This window comes from Ascaphus truei, chromosome 6 (assembly GCF_040206685.1).
Source record: "Ascaphus truei isolate aAscTru1 chromosome 6, aAscTru1.hap1, whole genome shotgun sequence".
NCBI classification, from domain to species: Eukaryota; Metazoa; Chordata; class Amphibia; order Anura; family Ascaphidae; genus Ascaphus; species Ascaphus truei.
The window spans coordinates 62,237,883-62,256,577 of NC_134488.1; the positions used below are offsets into that span (position 1 = coordinate 62,237,883).

Here is an 18,695-nt window from a genome sequence, read left to right on the forward strand (position 1 = left end):
ACCGAGGTGTATGAGATACTGATGCTAAACAATCAGGGAGACTGACTCTACATCATGGACACTCTGCGGTTCGTGTGCAGTCAAGATGGTGTAGGCGAGAGGTGATCTCCTTACCACTTTATAATCCTTCCAGGGCCGGTGGAAATCCACAGAGCCGTCCTTGCGATGCTGGATAACAGTCCAGCCTCCTCCGCTGGTCTCCATATCACACAGCACCTGCAGCAAACACAGAGATACCACCTGCTAGTGATATTTAGGGGGTGCCAACATAGTCTGTAGCACAGCATGTGGGGGTGAGTAGTGTGCAGTTGTCATTTTTCCTTATATTTGTTGTGTATGGACACCTGCATTTTATGGGCCATGTTTATTAAGCAGTCTTCTGCTTATTTTGTCCAGGAAATTGTTATATGGAGGGATAGGGGATGTTATAGGGAGCAGTTATATGGAGCAATAGGAGGAGTAATAGGGAGGGGTTATATGGAGCAATAGGAGGAGTTATAGGGAGAGGTTATATGGAGCAATAGGAGTTATAGGGAGGGGTTATATGGATCAATAGGAGGAGTTATAGGGAGAGGTTATATGGAGTAATAGGAGGAGTTATAAGGAGCGGTTATATGGAGTAGTAGGAGGAGTTATAGGGAGCGGTTATATGGAGTAGTAGGAGGAGTTATAGGGAGCGGTTATATGGAGTAGTAGGAGGAGTTATAAGGAGCGGTTATATGGAGTAGTAGGAGGAGTTATAGGGAGCGGTTATATGGCGCAATTAGATACGTTATATGATACATGATAACCGAAGAATTTTATGCATACTTTATCTCCTCTTTACCATGTAAGAAAATCTGTATTATAATCTCTATTTGAAGTACAGAGTATATGGTTGGTGTTTCCTATGTAAAGATATATACCACATCCCTACAAATCCAGCCTGAACAGGTAGCGGGGTTGGCAGCATGGGTGTGAAAAGTGCCAAATATACCTCCTCATATAAGCTGAGAGCTGGTTGTAAGTAATTGGTACAGGTGGCTCCTATTGTTCAATTTTGAAATTCTTTCCACATGTGGGATGCCTGGTGTCTGAGCGTTGAGCAATTAGCATTCTTTGGGTATTATTAAGGTTTATGGGTTTAACACTTTTCCCTGTTAAAATAACCTCCACATCCAAATGTCTGAGAATTACACCTCCCCCTTTATCTGTCAGAGGCGGTGTATACAGCTTCACCTAATTGTTACTTTATAATGTATCCACCGGCCCCTTTTTTAGGGCAGTTTAAAGCTGCAGTTCAGTCTTTTTTTTTTTTTTTTATTTATTTTTTTTACTTCAATAGTTTCATGTGGGCAATCTCTAATTACCTAAAGAACTGTATAGCTGCAGGTCAATTCGTTCTCCATGTATTGATAGGCGAAATTTGGTGACATAATTAGAGCTGGCATATGTTTTTATTTGCTTCTGTCAGTCAGTGAAAGCTCATGAATATTCATGAGCACTCCTGCACTGACATGTGCTAGAGGGAGGGCAGGGCTGACAAAGGGGTGTGCCAGGGCTTGTGACAGGACATGAAGGGGCAGTGCCTTAGCAAATGGCTGTTAAAATAGAATACAAGAAAATTGGTCTTTCAAAGTTGTTTTTTTAAAAACAGAAAATGCTAAAAGTATTTTTTCTTACTACAGAACTGATTTATTAAAAAAAAACACACATGCAGGATATTGACTGAACTGCAGCTTTAATCGAGCCCTTGTTTTTACCTCCTCTTCATGAGCATTACAGGATTTGTATTCCTGCCTTTCATATTTAGGAATCCAGTGCTATAAATCCAGCAATGGTTGTGGCTTGGGAGTTAAATAAACTAAATGGGTTAAACTAGCCTGAACATTTTGGTATATCTCATATAGACTCTTATTTATCATAGTAAGAAGCAGGGGCATGCAAAGTTAATGATGCATCAACTTCAATTAAAGTGAACAGAATTTGATGCAGTGTTAAAACTATATGCTTCCCCACTTCTCACCATGTTAGTTCCTAGGAGCTAAAATATACCCAAAATTAGCACTACCCAGCGAGTGTAGTGATAACGCATTGACCGTTGACGAAACCTTGTAACAGTTTGGTAACACTTAATGTGATTGTATATAGGCGCTCAGCTGCCATGATGGTTTTCCAGCTCAGTTTAAACACACATGCACGTCTTCCCAGGAGGAGGACTAAAGTTCGACTGAAAAGCAATGGTTGTCTCCCACACAGGACAAGCGCACTCACTTTCAGGGAGTCTGTAGTGTTGGAGAAGCGTAATGTATAGACTCCACTGGAGGTCAGTCCGGCTTTAAGAGCTTCTGCACAGTCTCTGAAAGTCATCTGCTCCTCTTTGGGTATCACAGGAATATCTGAGGAGAAGAGGAAAATACAGACCTATATTTACTAAGCATCTCCTGCCGCTGGAAGACTTCTTGTAGCACAATTACTTACATTCCAGTGCCGGATGGTGCCGTATGGCAGACGACTGAACTCTTAACCCATATGCATTCTTGGATCTGTAGTCCAGCTTCTCAAAATAAAGAGAAGAATACGACAGGACCCAAGATGCTTAGAATGTGAATTTAGAAACCAGGACTAAATCAAACAGAAGATACCAATGGTCCATAGATCTCAAACTCCCACCACAGTTGACAAAGAAACAGAAGATTCTTATGACTCATCCAGTCATCCTAATACAATTCCAACACTCACCCCCACCAATATAATTCCTGTATGTGTATGTTTACTGTAAATAGGCAGGTATTTAGAGAAACGGTTTGCTTGGACGTTAGGGGGGAACACTAAGTTGGCCTTTTCAGAAGTGGTTACAGTGTGAGGGTGTTAGAGTGCATGCCGTGCTACTCCTTTTTTTTATCTTCACACCCAGCAGTCTACGTATCAAAGTCTTTCGGCTGCAAAAGCGGGTAAAAAACCCCACAGATTTTTGAAGGAAAACAAATCTCATGAAAAGTAAAGTTTTTTATTTGATGCATCTGGTGCAGTGTTTTGCATAGTTTTTCCCCCCAGGTTTGGCAGCAGAGAGACTACAACCACTTCTTACCTTTTTATGGAAACATAAACACAGACATTGACAGCAGATATGAACCACGTGTCCCACCCAGCCTGCCCATTCTCCTTTCCACTGATAAACCTCACATCTAATTCGATTCTATAGTTTCTTTCGTATTTAGCAAGCATTTTTTAATTCCCTTAATGAATTAGCCTCTGATAGGAAACCTCACGACTTCCTATTTTTGCAGCATACATATTTCTTAAAGTACAGTACAAAGACCTTCATCCCAATGTTTAATAAATGTAAATCTTTTGTCAGACTACTTTTTTAAGCCACTGTTTATCAGTCAATGGCAGACTCCCCCACCTCCTGACTTTTCACTGCCTCATGCCTACTAGAGCAGCATATTTGGAGTGCGTACTAACGGTTGTATTGGGAAACCAGGTTGACGAGTTGGCTAACGGTCTCCATGATGAACGCCTGCTGTCTCTGTAACATGCTGTTGTTGAGTGTTGCTGCATTGAGTTGATGTCCCAGCTCCCCGATGAGCCCGCTCTGCTTGGAGATTAACTCCTCCACCTGCAGCTTCTCAGCTCTGATTCCTCCTATCTCCTCCTTATGTTTCTCTTCCATCTCCAGGATTTTGTTCTCCAGGAAGCTGAGAGGAAAGCAGAGAGTGAAGAAGTAAAATACAAACTGGGCCGGAGAACTACAGCATGGACCAGTGGATAGTAAATAAACAGCTTAATGCAACCATCACTAGAAAGTAAGGGGTGGGCACTTTAGCTGGTGTTTTGGATTCGGTTCAAAAAAGATTTTGTGTTTTGAGAAAATCTGGATGATATTAAAGTTGAAGCCAACAGTAGAGTAATGTGACTGTCCCAGAGGAAATGTTTGCAAAATGTCTACCTATTTTCAAATTGAATACGTTAACTCATATTGGTGGTATATAAGGAGAGAAGGACATTAATGTACTACGGAGTCTCTCAGAAAAGAAGAGAAGAGAAAACCCAGCCAAAACACATGGACACTGTGACGGGCAAGGGTAACCAGGCTATATTATAAAGGTTAAACCTTCTGGTTACCCTTGGCCCTGTGGGTCTCTGGCAGCTACCTAGCACTATAAGCCAGGAGCCAGGTATCATTGCATGAAAAGTTAATGTGACCCCTGATTTTCCACTTTCCGTTTTCCTTTTTGCTCCACTGATCCCAGAGAACCGAGACCCCCTGCGGGGAGGACCCTCTGGTCTGCCAGACTTAGTGGAGCCCGCCAAGTAGGTGGCAATGGGTTGACTGGGGGAAGCGGCAGAATGTCGGTGCGTTTCCCATTGGCCAATTCTTATGTCCCGCCCACGGGGCATCCCGAGCCGGCTTGGCATGCCCCCTCCTCTGACGTCAGCCAAGAGATGAGCCCGTTTCTATTGGCTATTGGGATTGGGTTCCCACGCTCTTATTGGTCGCTCCTCCTACCTCCATGCTAAGGATAGCTTAGGGGAGTTTATGTAATGAGATGGCCGAGGCAGAGAACCAGACCATCCAGTGACTTGTGTCGATGAAGCTAAGGTGGGCTTTTCAAAGTTGCACTGTTGCAAATAGCAGAGCAACCAGCGTTGTTTTTAAGCTAGGAAAGTCTACCTCGCAGAGACTACGTCCCGTCTTTTGCGGCCAAGTTCTACAAATCGAACGTAGCAGTCGAATCTAGGAATTGAAGCTGAAAAGAGGACCAGGAGAACTGGGTGTATATCCTGGTCAGGGTAAGCTCACCGAAGCGGGCGCCCTGTACCTAGGAAAGCCTAGATTTTTGCCCCAGACCCCAGCAAGTGTACTTTTACCTGTATATTGTGTCATTCTTCTTGTTGTACGTGGATTTACCGAAATAAACTACATTTTGTTTCTACTACCTTGTTTTGCCTAATGCATGATCCCGGTACAAATATAAAAGGTGTTAAAAGTTCCTGGTCTCCGGTGACTGACAGCTCCTGCAACATTGTTAGGATGATTTTAGAAAAATAATGTCCACATCTAACACCCCTCCCTACCTCTTCATCATCTGTAATTTCAATATACCCGCATAAAATCCCAGAAGTTTCTTTTCCTGTGCCATAATGCATCACATGCATCTCTACCAGTAAACTACTTGACCAGTAACTCCTACAGTACCTGTTCTTTTCGCGCAGCTTGCTGATTTCCCGAGTCTGCACCAGTAACTCTTTCTCCAGTTTGCTGGTGGACAGCAAGTTCTCCAGCAATTGAATTTCCAGCCGCGACGTCTGGTTCAGGACCTTATAATGAGACACACACAAATGAGCTTCCATAGTCCTGAAGTTTACCCTTGTCAACTCTTCCACCTGTACTGTATGCAGGAGGAAAGTGACAGAGGGACACAGACTAAGACAGAGAAAAGAGGACAGTAGCCAAGAGGAGGCAAGGGGACAGTGGTAGAGAATATGGATGGTCACTTTGAGAAGGTGCTTAGGTGACTGTACCAACGTGGCAGTGACAGAGAAAAGCTGCAGTGAGAGAGTGTAGGGGACAGAAACACAAGACAGGGAGCAGTGACAGAGAGGATGTGTAGTGCTGTGATGTGGGGGTTTTAACCCATTGAGTGCCGCTACCGGCTCTGAATGTATGTATGTGTGTGTATATGTATGCATGTGTGTGTGTGTCTGTGTGTGTGTGTATTTGTGTGTCTACACAAATGTAATAAATATATTATTTCTACCAATGTTTTTTTAAATAAATAATAAATGACACATACATACACACACACACACACACACACATACATACACACAAACACACACAAACACACATATATTCAACACTGTATACTCACACATTATACATACAAAAAGCATGCGGTACGTGCACGCGCGTTCGAATAGGCACACGTGGCCGCACGGCCGCATGCTGTATATAACAGCCCTAAGAGGATTAATAGGAGGAGGGTAAGGGATTGTGATGTACTAGGGGAGTGCTTTATACCAGCATTGTTTCTGTCTCCCTTTGTTTCCCCCCCTCCTCCTCCATCCCCTATTGACACTGCCACCTTAGCATCATTCTGGGGCCACTATACAGCGACTTATGGACTATCATTCATCCGTTCCATCTCGTTTTAATTATCTAGTATACCCACGCTGATTACACCACACGGAGGAGTTTTGGTAGCACCCCGGGGGATTCGTCCCCATTACTTTTCCTAGCTCATATTGGCATGGTAAATACTCAGGAGTAGGACTGACCAGTTGTTGGTTCATTTAGTGTGGCCAAATAATGAGACTAAAAATGTAAAGAAAGAAATTAGTAATCTAGAGGTAACACAACTGCCTTTGAAGTGCAGCTCGTTGCATCCCTTAATCTCCCTGTGCTCCATGTTCCACCATTTAGATAGTGCTGTGTGGGATAAGAAACCTGAAACTTTCATTGTACAGTGCTCATTATAGAATACAGAACAATGGATACCAGGCGGCTATGTTACAGATTATTGCTTGCACTTAACATTAGAGAGCTCACACCCCGCGTTCTGGAATACCTGGGTCTCCACATCAGTAAGTTTGCGCGTTTGCTCTGCGGTTTGTGTCAACAGGTTGGCGCCGATTTCCAGCATGGTGGTTGTTTGGTTCTGCACAGCTGACCGCTGGATGTCTCCCATCTCACCACTGACATTGTCCTGAATGTAACTTTCCAGCTGTAAAGAGCAGAATCCACTGAAGAGGGCGGTTTTACTTTCACCCCATGTTTAACTTAATGCCTGGTGCCCTTGTCTCCTATATTACAATCTCGTTGTATTTATACACTGTGTATATAATTAGGGGACTATATCATGACTATGTCAGGAGAAGCATCCTTCTACTCTTAGCATCACTACACATTGCTCCTAACCTTCCCTGAGCACAATTTGTTAATAGGAAGAGTTAGGGGGGAATTATGTGACACTCAATGTATCAAATACTGCATCTGCCACCCTCACTTTTTGCTCTGTGTCAAAAACTCTGCAAGGCCTGTAGTGACGGAAATGATGCTGGATTACAGCCTGCATCAGATATAGCCAGTGGGTGGATCTATTTTTGTACCTTTGTCCTTTTTCATGACCAAAAAATATATATTTTTATGGTAGTCACCCGTTCTCCTTTTAATTGATTGGTGGTGTGCCGCACCCTTCCCTACTTTTCGCTGCATCAGATATAAGAAGTTCTATTAACGTTTAATGCAGCTACAAGAGCAAAACTTGTTGTGTTACAGAGACCCCCCAGTAACAAGAAGGAAAACCATAATAATTTTGGCCCACGCCTCACCCCACAAGACTACCCATCAACCGCTTTGGTGCACGTCTGGTTGTATAGGAGTACAGATTGTGTTTGCTCACAGTATCCAGAACACAACTGGCAGGCAGATCCCTATAATTTTAATCAGAAGCAGGGAAGCCGTGGTCCCTCGGTGCATATTTGAGATGATTTGTGTCAAGCAGAAGAAGAAGGCTGGCCAGTGAAGTGTATTAGAGCAGAAATAGTTTTACCCCCCACAGACACGAAGTTGTGGCTGTGGATTACATCTCTCTTTTAAGGCAAGAATGTTTCTCTTGTGCTTTTTCATTAAAACAATCTGCTCTGCAATGTTAATTGTATTCATATTATTATCAGCAAGGCCCCATGTTTTCTAACACAATGCTCTCCCATGCCCCTATTACTCACACTATACTCCTCACATTATGCTGTCCTGTTACTCACACTATCCTCTCCCGGGTACTTACACTATCCACTTCGGTCACTCACACTACTGTCTACTCTTGCTCACATTATCCACTCATGTTACTCAAGCCACAATATGCTTTATTACTCACACCATGCCCTGCCTGTTAAACACCCTATTCTCTCCTGTTATCCACACCATGCTATGCCTATTGCTCACACTATGTTATCCTGTTACTCCCACTATGCTGTCCTGTTACTCCAAGTATGCTGTCCTGTTAGTTCCACTATGCTGTCCTGTTAGTCCCACTATGCTGTCCTATTACTCCCACTATGCTGTCCTGTTGCTCGCACTATGCTCTCCTGTTGCTCACACTATGCTCTCCTGTTGCTCACACTATGCTGCCCTGTTGCTCACATTATGCCGTCCTGTTGCTCACATTATGCCGTCCTGTTGCTCACACTATGCTGTCCTGTTACTCACACTATGCTGTCCTGTTACTCACACTATGCTGTCCTGTTGCTCACACGATGCTGTCCTGTTGCTCACACTCTATTCTCCTGTTGCTCACACTCTATTCTCCTGTTGCTCACACTATGCTGCCCTGTTGCTCACACTATGCTGTCCTGTTGCTCGCACTATGCTGCCCTGTTACTCGCACTATGCTGCCCTGTTACTCGCACTATGCTGTCCTGTTACTCACACTATGCTGTCCTGTTACTCACACTATGCTGTCCTGTTACTCACACTATGCTGTCCTGTTGCTCACACTATGCTGCCCTGTTGCTCACACTCTATTCTCCTGTTGCTCACACTATGCTGTCCTGTTGCTCACACTATGCTGCCCTGTTGCTCACACTCTATTCTCCTGTTGCTCACACTCTATTCTCCTGTTGCTCACACTATGCTGTCCTGTTGCTCACACTATGCTGTCCTGTTGCTCACACTATGCTGTCCTGTTGCTCACACTATGCTATCCTGTTGCTCACACTATGCTGTCCTGTTGCTCACACTATGCTGTCCTGTTGCTCACACTATGCTGTCCTGTTGCTCACACTATGCTGCCCTGTTGCTCACACGATGATGTCCTGTTGCTCACTCTATTCTCCTGTTGCTCACACTATGCTGCCCTGTTACTCGCACTATGCTGTCCTGTTACTCACACTATGCTGCCCTGTTGCTCACACTATGATGTCCTGTTGCTCACACTATGCTGTCCTGTTACTCACACTATGCTGCCCTGTTGCTCACACGATGATGTCCTGTTGCTCACACTCTATTCTCCTGTTGCTCACACTATGCTGCCCTGTTGCTCACACTCTATTCTCCTGTTGCTCACACTATGCTGTCCTGTTGCTCGCACTATGCTGCCCTGTTGCTCGCACTATGCTGCCCTGTTGCTCACACTATGCTGTCCTGTTACTCACACTATGCTGCCCTGTTACTCACACTATGCTGTCCTGTTGCTCACACGATGCTGTCCTGTTGCTCACACTATGCTGCCCTGTTACTCGCACTATGCTGTCCTGTTACTCACACTATGCTGCCCTGTTACTCGCACTATGCTGTCCTGTTACTGACACTATGCTGTCCTGTTACTCACACTGTATACCCTGCTCCTTTACCTCACTCTATACTTGATAGGCGCAGCAGAGGAGCCCTGTGCAGGTTCTGGTGACAGCTAGAATCAGTTCCTGAGATGGGTGAAGGCTTGAGTGAGTGGGGCTGCAGGTTTTATCTCTATAAACAGCACAGGTTTTGTTTTGTACTTTAAGACAACCCTACTAAATAAAAGTGTGGGAATTGCAGAAATCCCAGGGCGCCTTGTCTGCGGCTTTCTCTCCCCCTCTCTCTGCTAGCGGACTCTGGCTGTGTCACAATCACAGGATAGTGGAAAAGCAGCCAATAACACAGTACATTGCTACTATTATTGTTATTATCATCTATTTATAAAGCGGCAACATATACTGTGGCGCAGTAGTCAGGGGGGTGGGGGGGATGCAGCAAGAGACGATAACACAACATACAAAAGGTTGACACATGGTGCATATCTCGAGGTATTATAAACACCTGTTTGCGATGTGTGAAGGCATCTTCCCCTGGCGCCCTCCCAATTTAGACCACTTAACAGCATATTTACAGGGAGTCTTGAGCACAATGAAATTAACCCTTGGTAACCCACTTCCAACTCCCCTCTCCCACTTGTAATTTCCGCAAGGTCAGTTGGGGACCAAATTGCTGAAAGGGTAGGTGCTCTGACCCCTCTGATTCATTGAGTGCCTGACTGGGACTGCTACATGTGTCAGAGGAATATCAGGCATATATATGTGTGTACACACACACACACACACACACACACACACACACACACACACACACACACTGCTGACATACAGAATATACATTTGTGCTAGTACAGCATGTATATACTGCTAACGCACAGTGTACATAGCCATTGTTGACAAGCAACATTTATAACCACAGTTACATGCCTTTTGCTAATACACAGCGTATATACCCAGTGCTAGCACAGTGTATATACCTAGTGTTAGCATACAGCGTTTATACCCAGTGCTAATACAAAGTGTATCCATCCGGTGCTAACACACAGAGTATTGTATGTACCCAGTGCTAATACACAGCATATCCATCCGGTACCAACACACAGCATATATGCCCAGTGCTAGCACACAGCGTATATACCCAGTGCTAACACACAACATATAAAATTGGAATTATATAGTGCCTGCTTGTGGCATGTCCGGGAGCTGATGATATGATGTGTGTACGGCCTGTGTCCTTTTATGGGCTCTGCATCCCCTGAACATCCTCACCTTTTGCAGCCACTGCGTGTTATTCTCCAAGATGCTTTCCAGCTGCTGCAGCCTCTTGCTGGGCCACCGCTTCTCCGGCTGGGGGGGAGCATCCCTCTGCAGGGAGTTGGATACCTGGAAGTCAGTGGGAGGTGGGTGGCAGTTGTCTATTTCCGGGAGGAGGAAGGTGTAGCTGCAGTGCCCATGCTGGACCTTGTGGTGATGCTTCTCAGGGATATCCATCCCTTTCAGATGGGCTCCTATAGCTGCATGGACCAAGGACAGCAACAGCCAGCGTCCAGCCAATAGTAACACCATACTACTCCTTACCATCATAGTATCTTGCCTGGTTCTACGCTTGAAATTACCTTCTTTCCTCTACAAAACCCTCCAATCTTATCCCTCACAGCTGCTTTGGTGAAAAGCTCAGAATTTCCCCTGCAGAGCTCACACATGCAGCATGACCACTCACTCCGTGGGTCAGGAACCTAATTAATCTCTCTCCCTGCTTCAGTTACAAAGCTCCCTGATGCTCCCTGTATCTTACCCACGTTGTTCTGACAACTCCAGGAAGTTTTGGTTGTATCTTTGTAAGCAGCCCCCACTGGCCACAATCCCTCCTCCTCTTCCCTCCCACTGTTTGTACAACTTAAAGCTGGAAGGGCTCCCAAGCCCTATTTGTGAAGATGCCTTATCACTTAACCTCTTCATCGCTGTTGTGGAGCCGGTTGCTCAGCCGCCAACTCTTGGAGCAGATTTGGCATGGAAGCAACACTTGCAAATGTGTGTCTGTTATTAACCCGAGTCAGCACATAAAACCACTTTTCTTAAACGGCCCAGCAGCCATGACAGGCCAGTTTACAATTTCATCAGTTGTTTTTATGTTAATTGCCTAAATTTAAATGTTCATATTTTATCTTGATTTGCTAGTTTAATTTACTTACTAAAGGAAATCTAAAAATGAAACGCAATGAAATAATGAAACGGTGCCACCAGCCTGATTGCAAACACTCTGAGGAGTCAGTCCTGCGCACACCACTTTGCCTTTGGTATAGCAACATGAAGGGCCACATGGTCTGTACAATACTTTCTTCTGGCAGCATCACTGGCTGAAAATAACTGGGAGGTAGCAAGTGCGATTAGCCTGCAAGTGACTATAACTGACAGGCCACAGGCCAGGGGTCTGCAACCTTTCAAGGAAGAGACTTTTTTTGTTCTTTTCTTTGACCAAAATATTTTGAGAGCCGCCACACATGCATATGAATACTACACCCCCACACACACATACAGCAGGGTCCTGCTTCCCGGCGTTCCGCTAATACGGCGGTTTGATAAATAAATGTTTCCTGACTTCAGCCATGTATTTTTTTATTAGCAAACATGAATAAGATTGATTTCATCGGGCTGCTGCCTGCCACACACACAGTGCTTGATGCGCGCACCTGAGCATCCTCTCTCACTCACTCCTTCCACTCTAACTCCCCCCCCTCCATAGTCTCTCCCCCCCCCCTCACTCCCTCCCTCCATCCTCTCTCACTCCCCCCTCCATCCTCTCTCACTCCCCCCTCCCTCCACTCTCACTCCCCCTCCACCCTCTCTCACTCCCCCATCTTTCTCACCCTCCCTCCACTCACTCCCCCCTCCCTCCATTCACTCCCCTGTCCATTCTCTCTCACTCCCCCATCTCTCCCACCCCCCTCCCTCCACTCACTCCCCCCTCCATCCTCTCTCATCCTTCCATCCTCTCTCACTCCCCCCCTCCATCCTCTCTCACCCTTCACCCTCTCTCACTCCCTCCCTCTTCTCTCTCCCCCACTCCCTCTTCTCTCTCCCCCAATCCCTCCTCTCACACTCCCCCACTCCCTCCTCTCTCCCTCCCCTCTCCCTCGCCTGTCCCTACTCTCTCCCTCCCCCTCTCTCACTCCCCCCCTCCCCTCTCTCACCCCCCCTCTCCCTCTCTCACTCCCCCCTCCCCCTCTCTCACTCCCCCCTCCATCCTCTCTCACTCCCCCCCATCCTCTCTCACCCTTCCATCCTCTCATTTCCCCCCTCCATCCTCTCTCACTCCCTCTTCTCTCCCCCCCTCCCTCCTTTCTCACTCCCCCCTCCATCCTCTCTCACTCCCCCCTCCCTCCTCTCTCACTATCTCCCCCCTCCATCCTCTCTCACTCCCCCATCCCTCACTCTCCACCCTCTCGCCTCTCTCACCCCCATCCTTCCTCTCTCTCCCCCTCCATCCCCCTCTCTCACTCTTCCCCACTCCCTCCTCTGTCTCTCCCCCACCCCCTCCTCTCTCACTCCCTCACTCTCCACCCTCTCACCCCCCATCCTTCCTCTCTCTCCCCCTCCATCCCCCCTCTCTCACTCTCCCCCACTCCCTCCTCTGTCACTCCCCCACTCCCTCCTCTCTCCCTCCCCTCTCCATCGCCTGTCCTTCCCCTATCCCTACTCTCTCCCTCCCCCTCCTCTCACTCCCCCCACCTCTCTCACCCCCATCCTTCCTCTCTCTCCCTCCTCTCTCTCCCCCTCCCTCCTCTCTCCCCCCTCCTCTCTCTCCCCCCCTCCTCTCTCTCCCCCCCTCCATCCTCTTTCACTCCCCCCTCCCTCCTCTCTCACTCCCCCCTCCATCCTCTCTCACTCCCCCCTTCCATCCTCTCTCACTCCCCCCTCCATCCTCTCTCACTCCCTCCTCCATCCTCTCTCACTCCCCTCCATCCTTCACACCCCTCCCTCCACTCTCACTCCCCGCTCCATCCTCTCTAACTCCCCCCTCCATCCTCTCCTCCCTCCACTCACTACCCCTCCATCCTCTCTCATCCTTCCATCCACTCTCACTCCCCCCCTCCATCCTCTCTCACCCTTCCACCCTCTCTCACTGCCCCCCTCCATCCTCTCTCACTCCCTCTTCTCTCTCCCCCACTCCCTCTTCTGTCTCCCCCAATCCCTCCTCTCTCACTCCCCTACTCCCTCCTCTCTCCCCCCCTCTCCCTCGCCTGTCCCTACTCTCTCCCTCCTCCTCTCTCACTCCCCCCTTCCCCTCTCTCACTCCCCCCTCCCCCTCTCTCACCCCCCCTCCCCCTCTCTCACTCCCCCCTCCCCCTCTCTCACTCCCCCCTCCATCCTCTCTCACTCCCCCCCATCCTCTCTCACCCTTCCATCCTCTCACTTCCCCCTCCATCCTCTCTCACTCCCTCTTCTCTCCCCCCCTCCCTCCTTTCTCACTCCCCCCACCATCCTTTCTCACTCCCCCCTCCCTCCTCTCTCACTATCTCCCCCCTCCATCCTCTCTCACTCCCCCCTCCCTCACTCTCCACCCTCTCACCTCTCTCACTCCCCCTCCATCCTTTCACACCCCTCCATCCTTTCACACCCCTCCCTCCACTCTCACTCCCCGCTCCATCCTCTCTAACTCCCCCCTCCATCCTCTCACCCCTCCATCCTCTTTCACTCCCCCCTCCCTCCTCTCTAACTCCCGCCTCCCTCTTCTCTCACTCCCCCCTCCCTCCTCTCTCAATCCCCCCTCCCTCCTCTCTCACTCCCCCCTCCCTCCTTTCTCACTCCCCCCCTCCCTCCTTTCTCACTCCCACCCTCCCTCCTCTCTCACTCCCACCCTCCCTCCTCTCTCACTCCCCCCTCCATCCTCTCTCACTCCCCCGTCCCTCCTTTCTCACCCCCCCCTCCCTCCTCTCTCACTCCCCCCTCCATCCTCTCTCACTCCCCCTCCCTCCTCTCTCACTCCCCCCTCCATCCTCTCTTACTCCCCCCCTCCATCCTCTCTCACTCCCCCCTCCATTCTCTCTCACTCCCCCCTCCATCCTCTCTCACTCCCCCTCCTCCTCTCTCACTCCCCCCTCCATCATCTCTTACTCCCCCCTCCATCCTCTCTCACTCCCCCCTCCATCCTCTCTCACTCCCCCCTCCATCCTTTCTCACCCCTCCCTCCACTCTCACTCCCCGCTCCATCCTCTCAAACTCCCCCTCCATGCTCTTTCACTCCCCCCTCCCTCCTCTCTCACTCCCCCTCCCTCTTTTCTCACTCCCCACTCCCTCCTCTCTCACTCCCTCTTCCCACCTCTCTCACGCCCCCCCATCCCTCCTTTCTCACTCCCCCCTCCCTCCTCTCTCACTCCCCCTTCCCTCCTCTCTCACTCCCCCCCTCCCTCCTTTCTCACTCCCCCCTCCATCCTCTTTCACTCCCCCCCTCCCTCTCTCTCACTCCCCCCTCCCTCCTCTCTCACTCCCCCCTCCCTCCTCTCCCCCCCCTCCCTCCTCTTCACTCCCCCCTCCCTCCTCTCTCACTCCCCCCTCAATCCTCTCTCACTCCCCCTCCCTCCTCTCTCACTCCCCCCTCCATCATCTCTTACTCCCCCCTCCATCCTCTCTCACTCCCCCCTCCATCCTCTCTCACTCCCCCCTCCATCCTTTCTCACCCCTCCTCCACTCTCACTCCCCGCTCCATCCTCTCAAACTCCCCCTCCATGCTCTTTCACTCCCCCCTCCCTCCTCTCTCACTCCCCCCTCCCTCTTTTCTCACTCCCCACTCCCTCCTCTCTCACTCCCTCTTCCCACCTCTCTCACTCCCCCCCTCCCTCCTTTCTCACTCCCCCCTCCCTCCTCTCTCACTCCCCCCCTCCCTCCTTTCTCACTCCCCCCTCCATCCTCTTTCACTCCCCCCTCCCTCCTCTCTCACTCCCCCCTCCCTCCTCTCTCACTCCCCCCTCCCTCCTCTCTCTCTCCCCCCTCCCTCCTCTCCCCCCCTCCCTCCTCTTTCACTCCCACCTCCCTCATCTCTCACTCCCCCCTCCCTCCTCTCTCTCCCCCCCTCCCTCCTCTCCCCCCTCCCTCCTCTCCCCCCTCCCTCCTCTTTCACTCCCCCCTCCCTCCTCTCTCACTCCCCCCTCCCTCCTCTCTCACTCCCCCCCTCCATCCTCTCCCACCCCTCCATCCTCTTTCACTCTCCCCTCCCTCCTCTCTCACTCCCTCCTTTCTCACTCCCCCCTCCCTCCTTTCTCACTCCCCCCTCCCTACTCTCTCACTCCCCCCCTCCCACCTCTCTCACTCCCCCCTCCCTCACTCACTCCCCCCTCCCTCACTCACTCCCCCCTCATCCTCTCTACCTCCCCCCCCTCTCACTCTCCCCCACTCCCTCCTCTGTCACTCCCCCACCCCCTCCTCTCTCACTCCCTCACTCTCCTCTCGTACTCCCCTCCCCTCCCCCTCCTCTCACTCCCCCCTCCTCTCTCACTACTCCCCCCTCCTCTCACTCCCCCTCCCTCCTCTCTCACTCCCCCCTCCCTCCTCTCTCACTCCCCCCTCCCTCCTCTCTCACTCCCCCCTCCCTCCTCTCTCACTCCCCCCTCCTCTCTCACTCCCCTCCTCTCGTACTCCCCCCTCCTCTCTCACTCCTCCCTCCTCCTCTCTCACTCCCCCCTCTTACTCCCCCCATCTCTCTCACTCCCCCCCTCTTACTCCCCCCTCCTCTCTCACTCCTCCCTCCTCTCCCACTCCTCCCCCTTCTCACTCCCCCCTCCTCTCACCCCCCCCTCCTCTCACCACCCCTCATCTCACTCCTCCCCTCCTCTCACTCCCCCCTCCCTCACTTCTTCCTCTCTCACTCCCCCACTCCATCCTCTCTCCCTCGCCTGTCCTTCCCCTGTCCCTACTCTCTCCCCCCACCCTCCTCTCTCACCCCACCCTTCTCTCTCACTTCCCCCACCCTCCTCTCTCACTCCCCCCTCCACCTCCTCTCTCGCTCCCCGCCCCCCCTCCTCTCTCGCTCCCGCCCCCCCTCCTCTCTCGCTCCCGCCCCCCTCCTCTCTCGCTCCCACCCATCTCTCTCGCTCCAGCCCCCCCCTCCTCTCTCGCTCCCCGCCCCCCCTCCTCTCTTGCTCCTGCCCCCCCCTCCTCTCTCGCTCCCGCCCCCCATCTCTCTCGCTCCAGCCCCCCTCTCCTCTCTCGCTCCCGCCCCCCCTCCTCTCTCACTACCCACCCACCCCTCCTCTCTCGCTCCCGCCCCCCCTCCTCTCTCGCTCCCGCCCCCCCATCTCTCTCGCTCCTGACCCCCCCCTCCTCTCTCGCTCCCGCCCCCCCACCTCTCTCGCTCCCACCCCCCCCGCTCTCTCGCTCACGCCCCCCCCCTCCTCTCTCGCTCCAGCTCCCCCCTCCTCTCTCGCTCCCGCCCCCCCTCCTCTCTCGCTCTCGCCCCCCCCTCTCTCGCTCCCGCCCCCCCTCCTCTCTCGCTCCCACTCCCCCCTGCTCTCTCGCTCCCGCCCCCTCTCCTCTCTCGCTCCCGTCCCCCCTCTCCTCTCTCGCTCCCGTCCCCCCCTCCTCTCTCGCTCCCACTCCCCCCTGCTCTCTCGCTCCCGCCCCCCCTCCTCTCTCGCTCGCTCCACCCACCCCTCCTCTCTCGCTCCCGCCCCCCCCTCCTCGCTCGCACCCGACCCCCCCTCCTCTCTCGCACCCGCCCACCCTCCTCTCTCGCTCCCCGCCCCCCCTCCTCTCTCGCTCCCGCCCCCCCCTTCCTCTCTCGCTCCCGCCCCCCCTCCTCTCTCGCTCTCGCCCCCCTCCTCTCTCGCTCCCGCCCCCCTCTCCTCTCTCGCTCCTGCCCCCCTCTCCTCTCTCGCTCCCGCCCCCCCTCTCCTCTCTCGCTCCCGCCCCCCCTCTCCTCTCTCGCTCCCGTCCCCCCCTCCTCTCTCGCTCCTGCTCCCCCCTCCTCTCTCGCTCCCGCCCCCCCCCTCCTCTCTCGCTCCCGCCCCCCCCCTCCTCTCTCGCTCCCGCCCCCCCCTCCTCTCTCGCTCCCGCCCCCTCCATCTCTCTCGCTCCCGCCCCCACTCCTCTCTTACCATGCAGACGTTGGGCCGAACTTCTAGGGAGGGATTTGCCGCAGAGGGAGGGCCCGGCCCCAGCAGCCAGAATGCGAAAGTGTCGCCTGACCTCTGGCTGGGCCCAAGTTCCAGAGCCAGCCGGCCCACATGTATTTACTTAAAGAGCTGAGCCGTGGGTTGCACAGCCCTGCCATAGGCGGACGGAAGGCATCCCATTTCACGCCTTGAAGTGCAATCCAATCCTGGCCCCTCCATTGATAGAATGAATGCATAAGTATTCAAGAATTATGTATGTATGTCTTTATTTATATAGCGCAATTAGTGTACATAGCGCTTCACAGTAGTAATTATGTATGTAGCCCCCTGTAAACAGCTCAGGCTATACCTATCTTCCTTCTACTGTGGTAAGTCCTGTTAAGATCAGGCGCCAGTAATCATTATGGGTTTTCCCCCTTAATAGCCCTAACCTGAATGGTAGATGCAGGCCTGGACTCTGCTGCAGGCGTGAGCAAGAGGGGAGGTTCCGCTGACACCAGGAGGGGAGGGTCTAGCTCTATATTTAGCAGCCCACTCCGGTGAGTGTGGTTGTTCTTCGTCCTTGCTGTGTGCCGTGTTCCTCTCTTATTGATGGTGCTTCAAGAGAGAGAGTAGCTTAAGAAGAGTTCGAGTGAGCAATGATACCAAGGGTCTAGAGCTGCTGAGTATTATGCCGTGAGCTCCGAATCCTGCGGAACGGTCCGAGGAGTATCAGGAGGCTGCGGGCTCCCCGGCGCAGCGTGCCGGATGAGAGCAAGAGGAACCAAACCGATCAGCGTCTATAAGTGGAGCTGATAGAATTATATACTGGTGGACCAATGCCCTCACCCCGCTGCCAGGGGTGATGGGGAGAGAATTCAAGACCCACCTCGAGGCTAACCTCAGGGGTGGGCCACGGGGTGTTGCAGCCCTAGCTCAGACCATCCTGTCGGCCGAGTGACTTGGAGGGAAGGAGAGGAGGAGGTTGTGGGAGTGGAGCGGGTTGTACCCCGCACTGGCGATGGTATTGAGGCTGCTGGAAGCCTTAGTGTTGGGATATCGTTGCACTGTCAAATAAAGAGACTGTTCTGCACCCGTAAAGACTGTGTGTGATTTGGAGAGTATAACCCTGGGACCTGAGGGGTTCTTCTATACCGGTCCTGTCCCATTACCCTGGGAGTATAGAAGATGGAGGCGCTGCACCACTAAGATATTATGGAGGCTATCACCCCAGAAGCCCGGTCCTGGCTCCCCCACAACACCGCGGGAAGCTCAGGCACTCCTGTTCCTCACAGGTACGCACCACACCGCATGTAACCAGCCCCCATGCAC

The 18,695-nt window shown here is 51.5% G+C and overlaps 1 protein-coding gene across 1 annotated transcript in view; it reads right to left on the reverse strand.

Annotated features, from left to right (window-relative positions):
* The window catches only part of LOC142497138 (angiopoietin-2-like), a 31,790-nt gene extending 20,704 nt beyond the window's left edge, over positions 1-11,086 (reverse strand). Inside the window, exons 1-6 of the mRNA XM_075604553.1 lie at positions 10,546-11,086; positions 6,555-6,710; positions 5,183-5,304; positions 3,448-3,680; positions 2,254-2,378; positions 115-216 (exon numbers count right to left, since the gene is read on the reverse strand). Coding sequence (XP_075460668.1) covers positions 115-216; positions 2,254-2,378; positions 3,448-3,680; positions 5,183-5,304; positions 6,555-6,710; positions 10,546-10,860 — 1,053 coding nt within the window. The 5' untranslated portion in view covers positions 10,861-11,086. The remainder of the gene's footprint in view (positions 1-114; positions 217-2,253; positions 2,379-3,447; positions 3,681-5,182; positions 5,305-6,554; positions 6,711-10,545) is intronic.
* Between the last annotated feature and the right edge of the window lie 7,609 nt (positions 11,087-18,695).